Source organism: Hemitrygon akajei, unplaced genomic scaffold, assembly GCF_048418815.1.
Source record: "Hemitrygon akajei unplaced genomic scaffold, sHemAka1.3 Scf000036, whole genome shotgun sequence".
In the NCBI taxonomy this organism is placed as follows: domain Eukaryota; kingdom Metazoa; phylum Chordata; class Chondrichthyes; order Myliobatiformes; family Dasyatidae; genus Hemitrygon; species Hemitrygon akajei.
The window spans coordinates 390,057-412,579 of NW_027331922.1; the positions used below are offsets into that span (position 1 = coordinate 390,057).

Consider the following 22,523-nt stretch of genomic DNA (forward strand, 5'->3'; position numbering starts at 1 on the left):
CCCCACCGGCCCTGCTATAACACTGTGAGATTTACTGACCGATCTCTTTGTTCGGTCTCTGATGCCCCACACCTTCCCGTGGGTTCCAACACTCAATCAGTGTCCAATACTGTTTCTCCTGGTGTGTCTGATGGGTGTCTCTCCAGACCTGACTTTTATCCCTACTCACAGGGTCGCAGTTGTCAATCAATTTTGAATGGCTGTGTCCATCAAACCAGCCCACTCCGGCTGTCCACTGAGGAATGTTAATGAACAGAGTGGTACAAGATAAATAACCCTCGCAGAAGTCATAATACGGTAAATCAACAAGTCTCTCTCCCTCTCTTATCTCTCTGCTACCTGCAGCAGATGTTGTTGATTGTTTTCTTTTCCATCTCTCTCTCTCTTGAGCAGCATAGAAACAGAAATGGTTTGTGATTTTCCCAGGGGAGGGCGAATATGGGCAACTCTGCACACTTCTGCCCATCAGAGTGTTCATCCTTCTTTCTCTCGAGCGGCGGAGACTGAGGGGGGAGGAGATACAAGTCTATATCATTATGAGAGATACAGGGAGACCAGACAGACGGTGTATTAGTCTAGAGCGGCGGAGACTGAGCGGGGAGGAGATACAGGTCTATATCATTATGAGAGATACAGGGAGACCAGACAGACTGTGTATTAGTCTAGAGTGGCGGAGACTGAGGGGGGAGGAGATACAGGTATATATCATTATGAGAGATACAGGGAGACCAGACAGACGGTCTATTAGTCTAGAGTGGCGGAGACTGAGGGGGGAGGAGATACAGGTCTATATCATTATGAGAGATACAGGGAGACCAGACAGACGGTGTATTAGTCTAGAGTGGAGGAGACTGAGGGGGGAGGAGATACAGGTCAATATCATTATGAGAGATACAGGGAGACCAGACAGACTGTGTATTAGTCTAGAGTGGAGGAGACTGAGGGGGGAGGAGATACAGGTCTGTATCATTATGAGAGATACAGGGAGACCAGACAGACGGTGTATTAATCTAGAGCGGCGGAGAATGAGGTGGGAGGAGATACAGGTCTATATCATTATGAGAGATACAGGGAGACCAGACAGACGGTGTATTAGTCTAGAGCGGCGGAGACTGAGCGGGGAGGAGATACAGGTCAATATCATTATGAGAGATACAGGGAGACCAGACAGACGGTGTATTAATCTAGAGCGGCGGAGACTGAGCGGGGAGGAGATACAGGTCTATATCATTATGAGAGATACAGGGAGACCAGACAGACTGTGTATTAGTCTAGAGTGGCGGAGACTGAGGGGGGAGGAGATACAGGTCAATATCATTATGAGAGATACAGGGAGACCAGACAGACTGTGTATTAGTCTAGAGCGGCGGAGACTGAGGGGGGGGGGGGGGCGGATGAGGTACAGGTCTATATCATTATGAGTGACAGAGGGAGACCAGACAGACGGTGTATTTCTCTGCAGCGGTGACAGGCAGAAGCGTGTACAGGGATTGTAGGAAGATGGACATTGTGTAGACAGAAAGAATTTCACCTGGCCTGTTCTTTACTGTCATTTCCGTTCATTGCTTTTCAGTAAGGCAGAGACTGATTTGAACTCGGAGAGTGGGAAGAGCAGGGTTGGATTAGATCAGGGAAAATGACCATTAACAAAGTCACGAAACGATTTTTTTTCCACAGACGACATGGGAAATGAACGACCCGCAAGTAGAGATCGATCGGACCAAAGCATATGGCTTATCTGTGTTTTAACGGTGACCCTCATTATCACGGGTATCTGCTGGAGGATTCATGGTGAGTTTCACACCGGTCGCAACTACCAATCCGCAGAGTATAAAAATGCATATTGTAACAGTGACACATTACCAACTTTACCCCGAATCACCCTTCACTGTGATACCAAGACACCCCTCACCGTGGTACTGACGGGCCACTTATAATGACTACGACACATCCCTCACCGTGACCCCGACACAACCCCCACCAACACATCGCTCAAAGTGATACCGACACACAACTGACAACCATAGAACATTGCAGCACAGAAACAGGATTTTTGGCTCTTCTTGGCTGTGCTGACCCATTTTTTCTGCCCAGTCCCACTAACCTGCAGCTAGAGCATATCCCTGCATACCGCTCTCATAAATGTACCAGTCCAAGCTTTTCTTAAATGATAAATGTGAACCTGCATTCACCACTTCAAATGACAGCTCATTCCACACTCCCACTACTCTCTGTGTGAAGAAGCCCCCACTAATGTGTCCTTTAATCTTTTCGCCCTTCACCCTTAACCTATGTCCTTCGTTTCTTTTTTCTCCCCTAACCTCAGTGGAAAAAGCCTGCTCGCACTCACTCTTGCACACACCATAATTTTATAAACCTCTGTCAAATCTCCCCTCATTCTTCACGCTCCACGGAATAAAGTTCTAACCTATTCAAACTTCCACTGCAACTCAGTTTCTCAAGTCCCGGCAACATCCCTGTAAACCTCCTCTGCACTTCTTCAACCTTATTAATAACCTTCCTCTAAGTAGGTGACCAAAACTAAACGGAACACTCAAATTCGGCCTCATCAAAACTAAACGGAACACTCAAATTCGGCCTCATCAAATTTTCAATAATTTGATTTATAAAGGCCAATGTGCCGAAAACTCTGTTTACGACCCTATCTACCTGTGACGCCACATTTAGAAAATTATTTATCTGTATTCTCAGATCCCTCTGATCTACTGCACTCCTCTCTATCCTACCATTTACCTTATATGTTCTACCTTGATTTTTCCTTCCAAAGTGCAATACCTCACACTTAAACTCCATCTTCCATTTGTTTCCCACTTTTCCAGCAAGTCCAATTCCCTCTGCAAGCTTTCGAAATCGTCCTTACTGTCCACTACCCCTCCAATATCTGTATTATGTGCAGATTCAACTGAACACATTATCATCCAGATCATTGATATAGATGACAAATAAAAATGGATCCAGCACTGATCCCTCTGGCACACCACTAGTCACAGGCCTCCACTCAGAGAAGCAATCCTCCACTTCCACACTCTGGCTTCTTCCATTGAGCAAATGTCTAATCCAATTTACTACCTTTCCATGTATGCCGAGTGACTGAATCTTCCTATCTAACCTCCCATGCCGCACCTTGTCAAAGACCTTACTGAAGTCCATTTAGTCAACATCCACTGCCTTCCATTCATCCACTTCCCTGGTAATCTCCTCGAAAAACTTTAATAGATTAGTTAAACATGACCTGCTCCGCACAAAGCCGTGCTGACTCTGCCTAATAAGTTCCTAACAGTAGATCATATCACTTAGTTCTCTTTCCAATAAGTTACCTACTACTGACATCATACATACCGGCCTATAATTTCCCGGAATACATTTACAGCATTTTTGAACAACGGAACAACATGAACTATCCTCCAAACCACCGGCACCTCACCCGTGGGTGCTAACATTTTCAATATATCTGCCAGGGCCCCAGAAATTTCAACAGTACTCTCCTTCAAGGTCCAGGGGAATACTCTGTCTGCTCAAGGGAATTTATCTTCTCTGATTTGCTTCAAGACAGCAAGCCCATACCCCTCTTTAACGGTTGAAGTTCCGTGACCTCACTACTTGTTTGCCTTATTTCCAGAGGCTCCTTGCAATTCCTTAGTAAATACAGATGCTGAAAAAAACAATTGAAATCTCCCCCAATTTCTTTTGGTTCCATACATAGCCGAATGCTCTGTTCTTCAACAGGACCAATTTTGTCTCTCAATTTTATACTCCTCAAGCACACTATTTGCTCCTTGGTGCCTATAACGTTCATACATCTCTCTCTTCTTCTTTATCAGATTTCCAATCCACGCTTTTTCGATCCTTTCTCATTTCCTCAAATTTCCCCTTTTTCCAGTTTATTTCCTCAATCCGCAGACCTGATCTATCTTTATCCATGGCCAAGTTGAAAATAACGGTATTATGATCACTAGACCCAAAGTGTTCCCCTACACACTCTCCCGTCACTTGCCCTAACTCGTTTCCTAATAGGAGATCTACTATTGCATCCTATCTAGTTGGAACCTCGACATATTGATTTAGAAAACTTTCCTGATCACATTTTACAAACTCTAACCCGTCAGTACGGGAGCCCCAATAATATGTGGAAAATTAAAATCTCTTACTATCACAACTTCATGTTTCCTGATGTTGTCTGCTATCTCTCCACAGTTTTGCAGCTCCAATTCTCTCTGACTATTGGGTAGTTTTAATACAATATCTTTAATGTGGTCATACCATTCCTGTTTCTCAGCTTCACCCATATGGCCTCGGTAGACAAGCCCTCTAATCTATCCTGCCTGAGCACTACTGTTAAATGTTCCTTGACTAGCAATTCAAACACCCACCCTTCATCCCTTTATCTCTACTACCTCTGAAAATTCGTATCCCAGGAACATGAATCCGCCAGTCCTGCCCCTCCTGTATCTCAGTTTCACTAATGGCTATAAAGTCATAATTCCATGTGTTAATCCACGCCCTCAGGTCGTCTGCCTTCCTCAAAATAGTCCTCGCTTTTAAATAGGCAAACCGCAGAAGATGATTACCACCACACAAAGCTCTTCTATTTCTGACGTTGCATGAACTTTTAACATCATATATTTTCACCCCCCGCTCCACTCTCTGCTCTGGCACTCTGGTTCCCATCCCTTGCAAATCTAATTTAAAACATCCGCAATTGCACTAGCAAACATCCCTGCAAGGATATGGGTTCTCCTGTAGTTCAAGTGTAACTCGTTTCTCTTGAACAGGTTCCACCTACTCAGAGGAGATCCCAAACATCCAAAAATCTGAAACCGTGCCCACTATAACAGTTCCTCAACCACTTGTTCATCCTCCAGATCATCTTACACTTACCCTCACTGGCACGTGGCACAGGAAACAATCTTGAGATCACTACTCTCGAGGTCCTGCTTTTTAACCTCCGACCGAACTCTCCATACTCAATCTTCAGGACCTCCTCACTCTTTCTTCCTACGTCATTTGTATCGACGAGAACCATGACATCTGGCTGCTCACACTCCCACTTCAGAATGCTGTGCACAAGATCAGAGACATCCCTGACCCTGGCACACGGGAGGCAACAAACCATCCGGGAGTCCCTGTCACGACTGCAGAACCTCTTGTCTGTACCTCTAACTATCGAGTCTCCTATGACTACCGCTCTCCTCATCTGCCCCGCTCCCTTCTGCACTGCAGAACCAGACTCAGTGCCAGAGATCCGGTAGCCGCAGCTTGTCCCGGGTAAGTTATCCCTCCCAACAGCATCCAAATCGGTATACATGTTGTTAAAGGGAATGGCCACAGGGGATCCCTGCTCTGTCTGCCCTTTCCCCCTTCCTCGCCTGATGATAACCCAATTACCGGTGCCCTGCTTCTTTGCCGTAACTACCTCCCTGAAACTATTATCTATAAACTCCTCATTCTCGGGAATGATCCGGAGGTCATCCAGCTCCTGCTCCAGTTCCCTAACGCGGTTTGTTAGGAGCTGCAACCGGAAGCACTTCCTGCAGGTGTTGTTGTCGGGGACACCGGAGTTCTCCCTCACTTCCCCCATCCTGCAGAAGAGTATTCCTTCATCCTGCCTGACATTCTCTCTACTCTAAACTAACGAAACAAAACTTACCGGAACCTACATTTGAAAAGGTTCCACGCGGTAGGCTTATTCAGAAAGACAGAAGGCATGGGATCCAGGGAAGTTCGGCCAGGTGTATTCAGAATTGGCTTGCCTGCAGAAAACAGAGTGGCGTGGCAGAGGGAGTACATTCGGATTGCTGGGCTGTGACTAGTGGTGTCCCACAAGGATCGGTTCCGGCACCCCTACTTTTCCTGAATTTTGTTAACGACCTGGATGTGGGGGTAGAAGTCTGCGTTGGGATGTTTTCAAGCAACACGAAGTTTGTGTGGTGTAGTGGATCACGTGGAGGATTCTCAATGATTGCAGGGAGACATTGATAAGATGCAGAAGTGGGCTGAGAAATGTCAGATGCAGTACACGGAGAAGTGTGAGGTGGTACACTTTGCAAGGACAAGCTCAAAGGAACAGTACACTGTAAATGGCAGGATAACTGTTACTGCGGAGGTGCAGAGGGATCTGGGGGTATATTTCCACAGATCCATGAACGTTTCCTCACAGGTAGATAGGGTAGTTAAGAAAGCATATGGAGAGTTAGCTTTCATAAGTCGGGGGATGGAGTTTAAGAGTCACGAGGTAATCATGTAGCTCTATAAATCTCTGGTTAGTCCGTACTTGGAGTACTGTGTCCTTTCTGGTCGCCTCACAATAGGAAGGATGTGCATAGGTAACTGTACAGAGGAGATTTACCAGGATGCTGCCTGGTTTAGAGAGTATGCATTATGATCAGAGATTAAGGGAGCTAGGGCTTTACTCTTTGGAGAGAAGGAGGATGAGAGGAGACATGATAGAGGTATACAAGATATTAAGAGGAATAGATAGAGTGGACAGCCAGCGCCTCTTCCCCAGGGCACCACTGTTCAGCACAAGAGGACATGGCTTTAAGGTAAGGAGAGGGAAGTTCAAAGGGGATATTAGAGGAAGGTTTTTTAATCACAGCGTTTTTGGTGCCGGGAATGCACTACCTGAGCCTGTGGTGGAGGGAAATACACCAGTGAAATTTAAGAGACTACTAGACAGGTATATGGGGGAATTTGAAATGGGCGGTTATATCCGATGCAGGGTTTAAGGGTCGACACAGCATTGTGGGCCGAAGGGCTATTCCGTGAATAGAACTATTCCGTGTTCTATGTTCTGTAAAACCGACACACACCTAACCGTGATAAAAACACGGACCCTACCGTAACAAAATCAAGACTTGTCCTGACACCGACACGCCATTCACCATAAGATCAGCAATCCTGTCGCTTCAGCACGTTCACGACCTTCAACGAGACACATTTACACTGCTAACCGCGAAAAGGACACACACATGGCAATCACACATGGCCGCAACGTACCCCTCACTAACATCGACATGCCCCTGACCGTGTTATTGATAAACTCCTCAAGGCGATCTGAAACACACTCTTCAGAATGACACCGTCACGCTGTTCACCGTGACACTGAGGTGCCGTATACCGGGACAACTTCACGCTCCTCAGCGTGAACCGCTCTGCACCGCATCATCTCAAAGACTCACACGTCACTGTAACACCCTTTAGCAAGACAGTATCACCCTCAAAATAACACCGATGCACCGCTCACGGAGGAAATTACCCGCACCTCACCCTGACATAGGAAAACTCCTGAACGTGATACCGACTCCTAAATTCACACTGACTCCAACATAGTACTCTCCGTGACACCGTCACACAGCTCAGCGTGACCCTCTCACACACACCGTGGCCACGACATGTCTCTCACCGTGACAGAGACAAAACCAGACAAGAACAGACACATATACTCTAGCACCGTGACACCACTGGACATTGATATACCCCTCAGCGTGACACAGACACGCCTCTCAATGTGGCGCCGACGCCTCTCTCTCTGCCACCAGCACATCCTTCACTGTGACACCCTTCACCGTGACATTGACCCAACACTCTCTGTGACCCGTTCGGTAGCGTGCCGCTGACTCACGTGTTACTGTAAACGCTAAGCATCCTTCACCATCTCTCTCAGTATCACAGATTTGTCCGTCTCTTAAACGAACGAACAGCGATCTCCGTCACCAGTTCACTGAGATGGAAACGAAGTACAGATCTGTCAACGAAACCAAGGATCAAATCTGTGAATTGTTGACCAGCAGAAGAGGTGAGGCATCATCCCTCTCTTTCACCCGCTCCTCATCACAGGACAGGCATGGAGAGAGGAAGCGTCTCTCTGTGCTTGACATCGGGAGTGTGTGAAGAGATGGTATGGAGGGTGATTCACTCTGTGTTTGACCCGGTGAGTGTGTGATGGGGCTGCGTGGAGGAAGTTTCACTCTATCACTGAATCCAGGAGAGTGTGATGGGAAGTTGTGGAGGTGGATTCACTCTGTGTCTGACCACGGGATTGTGAGACGTAGCATTTCAGCTTCATTCTTTGTCTCACTCCGGGTGTGTCTGATGGGAGAGTATGGATCCAGCTTCACTCTGTGTCTAACCGCGGGGTTGTGTGTAGGGACATTGCCTAGAGCGGTTCACCCCATGTCTGACGCCTGAAGTGTGTTATGGCACCATGGAGACAGAGTTCAGTTGGAATCCATGAGTGCGTGACGGGAAGTACTGCGGGGGCCTCACTCTCTGTCTGATTCCGACAGTGTGTGATGGTATCGTGGAGGGCCTCACTCTGTGTCTGAATCCCATAGTGAGGGATGAGACGGAACAGAAGGAGCATCACTCTGTGTCTGAATATGGAAGTGTGCGATAGGACGGTGTGGAGGGATACTCACTGTGTCTCAGACCGCGGGAGTGTGTGATGGGACGGTGTGGAGGAAGATTGATTGAGTCTCTATCCTCGGGAGTGTGTGATGGGACGTTGTTGAGGGAGAATCACTCTGTGTCGTAATCGAGAAGTGTGTGATGGGACGGTGTGGAGGGAGATTCACTCTGTGTCTTACCCCGGAAGTGTGTGTGGGGACGGTGTGGAGTGAGATGCACTGGGTCTCTGACCCCGGGGGTGTGTGATGGGACGGTGTAGAGGGAGATTCACTCTGTGCCTGAATCCGGAAGTGTGTGATGGAACGGTGTGGAGGGAGCTTCACTCTGTGTCTGACCCCGGCAGTGTGTGATGGGATGGTGTGGAGGGAGCATCACTCACTTCCTGATTCCCAGTGTGTGTCATGGGATCCTAGAGAGAAAGCTTCTGTGTATGACTCCGGGACTGTGTGAGGGGACAGTGCAGAGGGACGTACATTCTATGTGACACCGGATTTTGTGATTGGATGTTGTGAAGCGAGGCTGAACCCGTCAGTGTGCCATGGGAGAGCGTGGGCGGAACTTCACTTTGTGTATGAGCACAGCTGAGCGTGATCGAACGGTTGAGAGAGAGCTTCACTCTGTGACTCGCCAGGAGGTGTATGACGTAAGGAGAGCGTAAGGAGGGAGATGTACACTATGTTATGCTCCGGAATGTGTGATGGGAAGGTGTGGAGGCAGCTTCTCTCTGTGTCTGACCCCGGGTGTGTGTGATGGGACGGTGTGGAGGCAGCTTCTCTCTGTGTCATACCTGGATGTGTGTGATGGGACGGTGTGGAGGGAGATTCGCTCGTTTTCTGACCCCTGTGTAATTTGAAGACCTTCACTCCATGTCTGACCCAAGGAGTGGGTGATTAGTGCGGTGGAGTGAAATCTTCAGTCTGAGACTGACCCCGGTCGTGTGTGATGGGACAATGTGGAAGGAGCATAATACTGTGTCTGACACGGGGAGAGTATGATGAGACCGTGAGACAAGAGCTTCATTCTTCGGCTGTCCCCGAGAATGTGTGACGGGACATTGTGGATGGAACGTCAATTTGTGTCTGACCCGTAAGGAAGTGTGTGATTGGATGTCCTGTAGGGACCTTCACTCTCCAACTGACTCCGGCTGCCTGTGATGGGACGTTGCCGAGGTAGTTTCATAGCAAGTCTGATCTCGGGAGTGTGTGATGGGACGGTGTGGAAGGAGATTCCCACTGTGTCTATCCCTAAGTGTGTGTGATTTGACAGTGAGCAGCGTGCAGTCTGAACCAATGAGTGTATGATTGTGCCGTGGAGTGAGAAAGAATTTCACTCTGTGTCCGACCCCGGGTGTGTATGATGTAATATTATAAGGGAGTTCCACTCTATGTTTACTCCTGGATTGTATGATGGGACAGTATTGAAGGAGAATCCCTCAATGTCTGGCAACGGGTTGCATGATTGGAAATTGCGGACGGAGCTCATTCATGTGTCTCACCCCGGGAGTGTGTGACGGGACGGTATGGATTGAAATTCTATTTGTATCTGTCCATCAGGATCTCTGTGATAGGATGGTGGAAAAGAGCTTGTCTCTGACGGTTGAAGTTTGTGATGGGGCGGAGTTGAGGGAGCTACAACTGGTGAAGGGTCCCACGAATGTGTAATTGTGTGCAGTGGTGGGAGATTCAATTTGCGTTTTACAGCAGGACAGCGTGATGGGACGGTGTGAACGAGCTTCAGTTTGATTCAGACGACGGGAATGCATGATAGAAGGGCGAGAGGGTCGTTTGTATTTGACCCCGAGAACGCATAATGGGGCAGTTTCGCGGGAATTTCACTCTGTGTCTGACTCCGGGAGTGTGTGATGGGACAGTGTGGTGTGAGCTGCTCTCTATGTCTGAGACAGTGCGTTTGCGATTGGATGTTATGCAGGGAGCATCACTCTGTGTCTAAACCCAGGATTGAGCATTGGGAGAGTGAGGAGGGAACTTCACTCTGTTTTTTTTACCGGAGTGTCGGATGGGACAGTGGAATACGGAGCTCACACTGGGTGAAACCCCTGGGAGTGTGATGGGGCTGTATGGAGTGAGTTTTACTCTGCGTCTGACCTCTGTCGACTGTGACAGGATGATGTGGAAGGAGCTTCACTTTGTGACTGACACAGTGTGCGTGTGATGGATTGCTATGGAGGGAGCATCACTTATATCTGACAACAGGACTTTGTGCTGGGATGGTCTGGTGGGAGCACCACTGTGTCCGACCAAAGGAATTTGTGATGGGACAGTGTGGAGGGAGGTTTACTCAGTGTCGACGCCGGGAGTGTGTGATGAAACGCTGTGGAGGGAGCTTCATTCTGGGTCTCATCCCGACAGTGTGTGATGGGAGGGTGTCGAGTGAGCTTCACTCTGTGTGTGACCCCGGGAGTTTGTGATCGGACGACGTGGAGGGAGCTTTACTCTGTTTCTGACAACAGGATTGTGTGTTGGGACAGTCTGCTGGGAACATCACTCTGTGTTCTACCCGAGGATTGTGTGACAGGACGATATTGAGGGAGCTTCATCTCTGTGTCCTACCCCGGGAGTGAGTGATGGGACGGTATCGAGGGAGATTCGCTCTTCATCTCTCACTTGGATTGGACAGTGCATAGAGATCCATCTTCTTGGTCTGTCTTCCGGCGGATGCAATAGACGGATGTAGGGGATTCATCGTTACTTGTTCGGAAATTCCAGAGCACATTTTTCAAGGGACCAGTGAAGAGTGTGTTTTATTCTGTATCTGACCAGTTGTATGTGATGGGACGGTGAGGACAGTCTCTTTCTGTGTCTGACATACAGCGGGTGTAATGGACGGTACGGAGGGAGATTCACTGTTCCTTGTTCCTAATTTGCAGAGCAAGCGTTTTCCCAGGACTGGATCAGAAATGAAGACCCGTGTTATTTTATATCCGCGTTTAACCGTTCCTACGATGAAGCCAAACAGTATTGTTCGAACTCTGATTCTAAACTTCTTGAAATAAATTCAGCAGAAGAAGAGGTACGTGTCAGATCCACGGAATATATATCCACACCAGAGTGAAGCTACCTCCACACCGTTTGATCACTCACTTCCGGGGTCAGACACAGAGTGAATCTCCCTCCCTCTAGTCCCAGCGCACACTCCCGGTGTCAGAAACGGAGTGAATCTCCTCCACATCGTCAGATCACTCTCTCTCTCTCGTGGTCGGAAACAGAGTGCTCCCTCAATAAGGTCTTATCACACACTCCTGAGGTCAGACACAGAGTGAGGCTCCCTCCACACCGTCCCATCACACACTCCCGGGGTCAGACAAAGAGTGAGGCTCCCTCCACACTGTGCCATCACATTCTCCTGTGGTGAGACACAGAATTACAGCTCCTTCAACACCATCTCTTCACACTCTCCTGGGGTCAGACATAAAGGGACGCTCCTTAAAGTTTGCTCGAATTCAATCATTAATGATACCAATTTAATTTCACAGAATTTTGTTGCCAAAGCTGTCCGCGACGAAGGCATTTCCTACTGGATTGGAAAATGCAAAGACGGGTGAGATTTGGGATCTTGCAATTTTCTGAAAAGAAAGTGGGTCGTCGGATTGATAAAGGCTGAGAGAAGCGAGTGGGTAGTGGATTTATTTTGGGGACTGCACAGGCTGCGGGAAGGTTGTGTGTAGTGAGATTAGTTTGTGGTCAGACACGGGTTGCCAAAGGGAGTGGGCATTTGTATGAGTTTGCGGATTGACAATGGCTGTGGGGAGAGAGTGGGCAATCGGGGAATTTTGGAGATAGAGAAAGTTCTGCGGCGAGAGAATGGGCAATTGGATTTGTTTGCGGATCGATACGGGCTGTTAGTAGAGAGTGTGCAGTAAAATTCAGATAACTATATAACTATATAACAATTACAGTACGGAAACAGGCCATCCCGGCCCTTCTAGTCCGTGCCGAAAGATTACTCTCACCTAGTCTCACCTACCTGCATTCAGCACATACCCTCCATTCCATCCCTGACAATTTTCCTATCTATTTTTATTTAAAAGACTAAATCTGATCTGTCTCTACTACTACTGGAAACTCGTTCCATACAGCTACCACTCTTTGAGTAAAGAAGTTCCTACTCGTGTTGCCCCTAAACCTTTTCCCCTTAATTCTCAAGTGATGTCCTCTTGTCTGAAATTCCTCTACTCTCAACGGGAAATAAAGCTTATCTCCGTCAACTCTATCTATCCCCCTCAGAATTTTAAATACCTCTATCAAGTCCCCCCTCAACCCTCCATGCTCCAACTAATAAAAAACTAACTTGTTCAACCTTTCTCTGTAACTTAGGTGCTGAAACCCAGGTAACATTCTAGTAAATCTCCTCTGTACTCTATCTATATTGTTGACATCTTTCCTATAATTCTATGACCAGAACTGTACATAAAACTGTCAGGATCCGGAGACTTATCCACTTTTATATTCTTTTAAAGTTTCAGTACTTCCTCTTCTTTAATCATCATAGTTTTCATAACTACTCTACTTGTTTACCTTACCTTACACAATTCAAAATCCTTCTCCTTAGTGAATACTGATGAATTCACTCTGAATCTCCAAGGGACCAATGTTATCCTTCACGATCCTTTTGCTATTAATATAACTGTAGAAACGATAAAACCATATAACAATTACAGCACGGAAACAGGCCATCTCGGCCCTTCTAGTCCATGCAGAAACCGTTTGGATTTATTTTCACCTTACTTGCCAATGCAAACTCTTATCTTCTTTCAGCTTTTCTAATTCCTTTCTTAAGATTCTTTTTACATTTTTTTATATTCCACGAGCACCTCATTTACTCCATGCTGCCTATATTTATTGTAGATCTCTCTCTCTCTCTCTTTTTCGAACCAAGTTTCCAATATCCCTTAAAAACCATGGCTCTCTCAACCTTTTAACCTTTCCTTTCAACCTAGCAGTAACATAAAGATCATGTAGCCTCCAAATTTTAACTGTAAATGAACTCCACTTCTCTATTACATCCTTCCCATAAAATAAATTGTCCCAATCCACTCCTTCTAAGTACATTCGCATCTCCTCAAAATTAGCCTTTCTCCAATCAAAAATCTCAACCCTGAGTCCAGTCCTATTCTTATTCATAATTATATTGAAACTACCGGTATTGTGACCACTGGACCCGAAGTGCTCCCGAAATCATACCTACGTCAACTGTCCTATCTCATTCCCTAACAGCAGATCCAACACTGCCCCTTCACTAGTTGGTACCTCTAAGTACGATTGCTAAATACTATCCTGCATACATTCTACAAACTCCAAGCCACCCAGCCCTTTTACAAAATGGGCTTCGCAGTCTATATGTGGAAAATTAAGATCTCCCACAATCATAACCTTGTGCTCACTACAAATATCTGTTATCTCCTTACATATTTGCTCCTCCAATTCTCGCTCCCTATTAGGTGGTCTATAATTGTTACTACATTTTCCCATTCCGCAATTCCACCCAAGTAGATTCTCTAGACGAGCTCTCTAATCTATCCTGCCTAACCACCTCTGTAATGTTGTTAAAGATCCGGCCTGAACGCTGGGTCGAAGGGCCTCTGCTGGTAGCCCTGGACCACGACAGCCCTTAATTTCTGCCTTCTTTCACCTGGCCATGTGGAGTTTGACCCAGCCCCCTTCCTTATTGGAGTTCCGCCAATTACCCACTTATCTCCTCACTAGCACCCACCTGTTTCTGTTTTCACTCATCACCCGGTCCATTTAAACCCTGCCTTGACTCACATCCTCTGCCAGTTCGTCCCGGCTCTGACCTGAGTCGTTCTAGCCTGCCATTGCGACTGCTGCCAACTGATCTTGCCGGACTCTGTGTTTCTTGATTTTCCCTGTTTTTGAACCTGATTTTTGCCTGAGCGCTCTAGATCGTCTGCTCTCGCCGGACTGCCTTTCCCGGGTAAGACATCCGCATGCCATTCAGGGTTCGTGCCTGCCTCCTGTTTTTGAAAGACTGGTGCCCTTGTGCTCCATAATAAATCCTGGTAAAAGAACATTCACTGGTCTGCACTTGAGTCCTACCGTAACCCGACCCAACCTGACAAATATTTTCTCTGACAAGCAATGCAACAGCTCCCCCTCTTGCCCCTCTGATTCTATAATCGGAAGATACGAAATTCACGAATATTTAGTTGCCAATTTCAATCCTCCTCTAACCATGCTTCACTAATTGCTACAACATTGTATTTCCAGGTATCAATCCATGCTCTAAGCTCATCCACCTTTCTTACAATGCTCTGAGCATTAAAACAGATGCATTTAAAAAGCTCTCCACCACTTCCTCTCCGTTTATCCCCAACGGCGGAAACAACTTTATTATCTTTTACTTCCTTCTCCCCTATAACTTCGATCTGAGTGCACCCCTTCTCTGTCACTTGCCTATGCTCCCTCACATTCTGTCTTCTGGCTTTCTCTATTTGTGAATTATCCTCCTCTCCACTAGTCTCTGCAATTTGATTCCCACCCCCAACCATTCTAGTTTAAAAACTCCCCAGTAGCCTTAGCAAATCTCCCCGCTAGGAACTTGTCCTCCTAGGATTCAAGTGTAGCCCGTCATTTTTGTACAGGTCACACCTGCCCCAAAAGAGGTCCCAATGATCCAGAAACTTGAATCACTCCCCCCTGCTCCAATCCATCAGCCATGCATTTATCCTCCACCTCATTCCATTCCTACTCTCATTGTCGTGTGGCACAGGCAGTAATCCCAAGATTACTACCTTTGCAGTCCTTCTTCTCAATTCCCTTCCGAACTTCCGACACTAACCATTCAGAACCGCTTCCCTTTTCCTACCTGTGTCATAGGTACCGATATGTATCACGACCTCTGGCTCCTCACCCTCCCATTTCAGGATATCCTGGACTCGACCAGATACATCCCGGACCCTGGCACCAGTGAGGCTAACTACCAATCGGGTCTACTGACTGCGACCACAGAATCGCCCATCTGACCCCCTTACTATGGAGTCCCCGGTTACTACTGCCTTCCTCTTCCTTTCCCTACCCTTCTGAGCTACAGGGCCGGACACTGTGCCGGTGGCACGGCCACTGTCTTTTCCCCCAGGTAGGTTGTTCCCCCCCCCCCCCCGACAGTACTCAAACAGGAGTACTTATTGTCCAGGGATACCGTCACTGGGGTACTCTCTAGCACCTGACGCTTGCCCTTCCCACTCGTAACCGTGACCCACCTGTCTGCCTCCCGTGGCCCCGGTGTGACCACCTGCCTGTAACTCATCTCTATCAACTCCTCACTCTCCCTGACCAGGGGAAGGTCATCGATCTGCAGCTCCAGTTAACTAACTCCGTCCCTTAGGAGCTGCAGCTCGGCGCACCTGGCGCAGCTGTACACGTCCGGGAGGCTAGGAGACTCCAGGACCTCGCACATCCGACACCGAGTACAACAAGCTGCACTCACACTCATAATTCCCCATTTCCTCAAATAACAGGAAAAATTAAAAACTAAACCTACCTTGCCTCGCCCGTTTCCGCCTAAGCCCGATGAGCCAAAGCCCATAAGCCTTCACTCTGCTCCCGGCTCACTCCGCTTTCCGCAAAATGACGCTGTCCAATGTAACACGGCTAATTAGTCCCGCCTCTCTTTATGCCGATGAGAAGAAGAAAAAAATCAAAATGGCTCCCGCCGCACTCCCGTTCTGATCCTCAGACTTCCTTCTCCAAATGTGGGAACTGACATGGGCTGTGGGAAGTGAGCCCGATGTGGGAGTCTTTTGGTGGTTGACACAGATCTTTAGGGAGAAGGCTAGGCATTGGGATTATTTCGGGGACTCGCACGGGGCCTTGGGGTGAGAGTGGGAAGTGCAAGTATTTTGGGGACTACCACGGGTCCGTGGAGAGAGAGTGGAGCTATGGAGTTCCTTTGGGATCTGACCTAGGTTGTGGGAGAGAGTGAGGCAGTGGGAACACTTTGGGGCCTGGCACATGTCAGTGGGGAGAGAATGAGGGTTGGGTGTACTTTGGGGACAGACACAGATCTGAGCTGAGAGAATGGTTCAGTGGGAGTACTCTGGGGACTGAGACACGTCCGTAGGGAGAGCATGGGAAGCGGGAGATGTTTTGGTGATTGACACAGGTCACTACAAAGAGGGTTGGGCAGTGGAATTATTTCGGGGACCGGCACGGGTCTGCGGGGAGAGAGTCAGGCAGTGGGTGTAGTTTGGACTGACACTGATCTGTGGGGTGGGAGTGGTGAGTGTGAGTACTTAGGCAGAAAACACAGGCCTGTGGGGAGACAGTAAAGAAGTGGGAACATTTTGAGGACTGACATGGGGCCTTCGAAGACACTAGAGCTGTGGGGATATTTTGGGGACTGACACGAGCCTGTGAGGGGCACGTTGGGTACTGTTATATTCTGATATCTGATACCGATCGGTGGGTAGAAAGTGGGGCAAAAGATTACTTTGGTGTCTGACACAGGGTTGCAGGGTGGGTCAGTGGGAGTATTCTGGAGACCGACACAGGGCTGTGCTGGGAAAGTGGGGTTGTGGGACATGTTGGGGTGCCTAGGGTCTATGGCGAGGTACAGTAACAGTGTTTTTGGGGACTGACTGCAGGAGGTGCGTTGAAATTGTTTACCCCTCTTTGACAGGAAAGTGGCATCGAATGTCCTGTTCCGGATGAACGGTGGAGACCCCGAATGCGCTGTATGTACATATTACACTGATCTTAAACCTTGCGATCAAGTTCGTACGCGGTTCATCTGTGAGAAGTCTGCACCTTTGTGTCCAGTTATTTCTCAAAAGATCCAGGATCTCTGTCAACAACCAGTGGAGCCGACTTGAATACAATGATAAAACCCTCTTTCTCCTCCATTTCTCTTAACCACTCACACTAACACTTCCGCACCGCTGCCCCTCACCCTTACCCTATTCTCCTCTTTCCGTCTTCGGCAATCTTGCTCACCATCTTGCCCTGTGTTTGCCCTCGTCCGTATAAAGTCTGTCTCATCCCTCTCCACTCCCGCCTCCTCTGTTTCATCCCCATTTTCCTCACCTTGCTTTCTTGCCTCCCTCTGCCCCGATTCCCCCTTCTGTTCCCAGCCTCTCCCTCTCGATTCTCTACTCTGTCTCTACCCACTCTCCCCATCCCACTGGTTGCTCTTATCTTACGCAACTCGTCCCCCGCTTCTGTCTGTAGCTACTCTCACCTCAATCATGTGCGTTACTGTTCTCGATACCCCATTCCTGGGGAAATAGAGTGCACGCATTCGCCTGATCTGTGTCTCTCGTGTTTTTGTACACCTCTGTGAGGTCACCGAAAAAAGTCTCAGGATTCCCAACCTCGCTCCATAACTCAGTCCCTCCTGTCCCGGCAGCAACCTCGGAAATCCCCCTCTGCAATATTTCCAGTTCGTTGAGATTTTTCTTAGAGTAAGGCAAGCAGAACTGAACTCCATACTCCAAGTGCGGACTGACCGACGTCATCTGCAACTGCAACGTGACCTCCGACCCCCGTACTCAGTGTCCTGACTGATGAAGGCCAGCGTGTCAAATGTCCTGTCCACCTGCATCGCATCTTTTCTACCGGATTCACGGTCTGTTTTATTATCTGTGGCTTAGACCACCTGAGATTTGTTCTTTTGAAGAATCAATAGGCCGCAAATATGTAAAATCAATGTCAAATGCAAAAAGCTAATAAATGCCGCAAAAATGTGGATGTGGTGCTGATGCGTTCAATAATATGCTGGCGGAGGGGAAGAAGGTGTTCCTGGTTCATTGAGTTTTCAGTCTCCTGCTCGTCGTCAACCCGCCTTCCCACCCGACCATCCTCGTCACCGTCATCCAGGACTTCCCCTACAGCCCTCCCCGTTTCCGCCACTCCATCTTCTTCTACGCACCCTGTCTCCATCACCCCTCCGCCCCCTTCACTCCGTGCCGTCTCCGTTATCTCCTCCTTCACCAACAGCTCTCTCCGTCTCCCTTGCGGTCCCTTGGCCACCCGTCCCATTTTTCTGAGGCACAGAAAGCAGGGTATGAAATGTGCCGAGCAGTATCGATAGGGTTGTCTTTGTTAGGGGAAGGGAAAGAAGGTACTGTAGACGAGAACGAGATTCCTCGATGTTATGCGGTCGTTATCGTCACCAGTGTATAGGTAGGAAAAGGGAGCTGGTTCTCCAAACTTACGTGTGTGCAGGTGTGGCCAATATTGGAAAGAACATTCAGTTTAAAATGTGGCTAAAAAGTTAGGTTTGGAACGAGGTTCTTCGGATATGTGTATCACTGGGCTGTCTTCATCGGAAGGTGCGTCTTCTACCGACGAGACGGTTTCATTTCATTCCAATTCAATTCAATTTAAGTTTAATTGCAATTCCGTCACACATGACCGTCAGGGCCAAACTGGTAAACACAAAGCCAACTGTCACACGAGTTTATATATAAAGTTTGAGGTCCTAGGAACTTTAAAATCCACCGAAATTTACAAACTACAACAGCTGAGCTTGTCTTCTGTCGAGCGAACACTGGGGGCAGCATCGAGTCCTGCCGGGAGGCCGCGCTACACCGCCCCTCGTTGTGCAGCCTCTTCATTTTCTCCGCCGTCGAGCAACTCTCTCAGTTTACACCTGAACCGGAGTGGAACTAATATCCCAGCGGGAAGATTTGTCATTAATAAAGGGGTCGTTGTGGTGTTTAAACTGGAGTTGCATGGGGGTGATAAGCAGAATGATTGAACAGATAATGGAGTCATTGTTGGGACAGAAGTTAAGTCTTCAGATAAAGTCAGCAAGCAAAATATTGAGCCCGTTGGGTCTCATGTTCTAAGGTGCTTCCATTTCAGAGCAGTAAGTATTGTACGAAAGGCAGATGAGCTCAGGGTAGAGGCCAACCACTGGAAGCATGATTATTTAGCCATTAGTAAGACTCGGCTGTAGGAGGGGCCGGTTTGTCAGCTCAACATTCAAGTTTATCGCTGTTTTGGTCGTGCTAATGCATATATAATTTAGGCTGAGGCGAGGCTTTAATGGAATAAGCACGGTATGAATTCATTCATGGGGCTACATTATCGACCACCGAACAGTCTGGGGATTTAGAGGAACAGATCAGTGGAGAGTTCGGAGTCTGTTGTAAGAGACATCAGGTTGTGACATCGGCTGAGTTTAACATTCTTGGTATTGAATGTGAGCATCACACTGTGAAAGGACCACTGGGATATTTTCTTAATCAGTTAAGAAAGTTTCCTTAATCAGTAGATAGAAAGTCCCAATGAGAGAGTGCAATACTTGATCTCATCCTATCGAATAGGACACGTCAGGTGTCAGAAGTTTGTGTTGGGGACCACTCTGCATCTAGTGATGGTAATGCCATTAGATACAAAGTAATTACGGAAAAGGATAGATGTATCCTCGAGTTAAGATTCTTTTTGAGGTTTATAACAATACGAAACGCAAATCGAACAGATAGCTTGAATCTTTTTCCCTCAAAGTGGAAATCTCTAATACCAGAGGATCTGCATTAAGATGAGAGGGAGTAGGTTGAAAGGAGATGAGTTTGGCAAGTTTTTGTTGTCACACAGATTGGCGGGTGATTAGAAAGTGCTGGCAGCGCAGGTGATGGAGGGAATTCCATAGAGGCGTTTAAGTGGATCTTTAACAGGCACGTGTGCGTGCAGGGAATGGAGGGAGACGGATGTTGTGTCGGCAGAAGGAATTCAGTTTAATTGGTATATCACAATGTCCTGTCCACCTGCATCGCATCTTTTCTACCGGATTCACGGTCTGTTTTATTATCTGTGACGTGGACCACCTGAGATTTGTTCTTTTGAAGAATCAGTACGGCGCAAATAAGTAAAATTACTGTTAAATGCAAAAAGCTAATAAATGCCACAAAAATGTGGAGGTGGTGCTGGTGCGTTCAACAATATGCTGGCGGAGGGGAAGAAAGTGTTCCTGGTTCATTGAGTTTTCAGTCTCCTGTTCGTCGTCAACCCCCCTCCCCAGCTGACCATCCTCGTAACCGTCAGCCACGACTTCCCCTACAGCCCTTCCCGTTTCCGCCATCGACATCTTCTTCTACAAACCCTGTCTCCATCACCCCTCCGTCCCATACACTCCGTACCGTCTCCGTTATCTCCTCATTCCCCAACTCCTCTCCCCGTCACCCTGAACCGCTTCATCCCCTGCAGGTCCTCCACGGTTCTATTAACACTCCCTTCTCTACACGACTCCCGCTCTCTCTGTTTATATGGAAATATGAGGAGAAATTGGGAGAGGTGACGTCTGTTGTTAAACCACCCAGCCCCCTTCCACCGGATATTGATCTCTCGGTTCTGAGCGTCTGCTCTGTTCTGTCTGGTTCAATAACTCATCAACCCAGTCACTGCTATCTCACCACCATGTCCGTGCTCCCACCAAAACCTCTTCCAATTTTCTCCTGTTCCCTGCACACCCTCTGAACACAAACACACGCACATTCTCCGAGCCGGCACACAATTCAAGACTACTGGAATGGCGGAGTTTTGGGGATTGGAGAGAGGGAAGGAGCTTCAGAACATGAGAGTTGCTAAAGGGAACAAGGGGGAGTAAGCTTCAGTTTGTGTCTGAACCCGGGTGTGTACGATAGGACGGTCCGGAGAAAGCGTCACCCAGTGTCTGACGTCAGGTGTGTGTGACGGGACGGTGTGGACTGAGCTTCAGTCTCTGTCTGAACACAGGTGTGTTGGATGCGACTGTATGAGGAGATTTTCACTCGGTGTTTGAATCTGTGTGTGTGTGTGTGTGTGTGTGTGTGTGTGTGTGTGTGTGTGTGTGTGTGTGTGTGTGTGTGTGTGTGTGTGTGTGTGTGTGTGTGTGTGTGTGTGTGTAGAGAGAGAGAGAGAGAGAGAGAGAAAGAGTGGCGGTTAATTAGATTTGAGTGGAAGTTAGAGGGTAGCAGAAATACACAGGATATCAGTAAAAGAATTTACACGCGCACTCACGCACGCAAATACATACACATAAACACACACACGGGCGCGCACGCATATATATAAGCAGCTTGACGTCCTTGGCACTTTAAAAGCTACCGAAATCTACAATCTACTGCAAATGAACTTGTCTTCTGCTGAGCGAACACTGGGGGGCAGCACAGACCCTCGCCTGGAGGCCGCACCACACCGGCCCTCTTTGTGCAGCTCCTTCATTTTCTCCGCCATCGAGCAACTCTCTCAGTTTACACCTGAACCGGAGCGGAACTAATACCCCGACGGGAAAGTTTGCCATTATAAAAGGGGTCGTTGTGGTGTTTAAGCAAGAGTTGCAGGAGGATGACAACAAGAATGTTTCAACAAATAGTTGAGTCATTGATGGGAAAGAATTTGCCAGCACTTCAGACAAAGTCAGGAAGCAAAAGTTTGAGCCCGCTGGGACTCATGTTCTGAGGTGCGTACTTTTCAATGCAGGAAGTATTGTACGAAAGGCAGATGAGCTCAGGGTAGGGGCCAACGACTGGAAAGATGATAGTTTAGCCATTAGTAAGTCTTGGTTGCAGGAGAGGAAATCTGTCAGCTCAGCCTTCCTGTTTACCGCTGTTTTAGCCGTGCTACTGTATATATAATTTAGGCTGAGGCGAAGTTTTAAAGGTCGAAGTGAGGAATAAGAAAGGTATGAACTCGTTCACGGGGCTACATTATCGAGCACCGAACATTCTGGGGATTTAGAGGAACAAACCTGTGGAGAGCTCGGAGTCTGTTGTAAGAGACATCAGGTTGTGACATCGGGTGAGTTTAACATTCTTGGTATTGACTGTGAGTGTCAGACTGTGAAAGGACCACTGGGATAGTGTTCTTATTCAGTTAAGCAAATTTCCGTATTCAGCAGATTAATGTCCCAATGAGAGAGTGCAATACCTGATCTCATCCTATCGAATAGGACACGCCAGGGGACAGAAGTTTGTGTCGGGGAACACTTTGCATCTAGTGATGGCAATGCCATTAGAGACAGGGTAATTATGGAAAAGGATAGATGTAACCTCCAGTTAAGTTTCTCTTTGAGGTGTATAGCCAAACGAGACGCAAATAGAATAGATAGCTTGTATCTTTTACCCCTAGGATGGAAAT

The 22,523-nt window shown here is 47.7% G+C and overlaps 1 protein-coding gene across 1 annotated transcript; it reads left to right on the forward strand.

Moving 5' to 3' along the window:
- Positions 1-207: 207 nt before the first annotated feature.
- On the forward strand, positions 208-18,000 carry LOC140720110 (oxidized low-density lipoprotein receptor 1-like). The gene is made up of 6 exons (XM_073035004.1): positions 208-297; positions 1,678-1,791; positions 7,685-7,816; positions 11,315-11,457; positions 11,921-11,985; positions 17,083-18,000. The coding sequence occupies exons 2-6, from the start codon at positions 1,683-1,685 to the stop codon at positions 17,273-17,275; spliced, it is 642 nt and encodes a 213-aa protein (XP_072891105.1). The 5' UTR covers positions 208-297; positions 1,678-1,682; the 3' UTR covers positions 17,276-18,000.
- Positions 18,001-22,523: the final 4,523 nt, after the last annotated feature.

Excerpts from the sequence above, each read along its gene's own strand:
- LOC140720110 (XM_073035004.1), top strand. The coding sequence starts at position 1,683 with ATGGGAAATGAACGACCCGCAAGTAGAGATCGATCGGACCAAAGCATA. Across the intron at positions 11,458-11,920 it reads TAAATTCAGCAGAAGAAGAG|AATTTTGTTGCCAAAGCTGT; the intron begins GTACGTGTCAGA and ends TTAATTTCACAG. Across the intron at positions 11,986-17,082 it reads ATTGGAAAATGCAAAGACGG|GAAAGTGGCATCGAATGTCC; the intron begins GTGAGATTTGGG and ends CCTCTTTGACAG.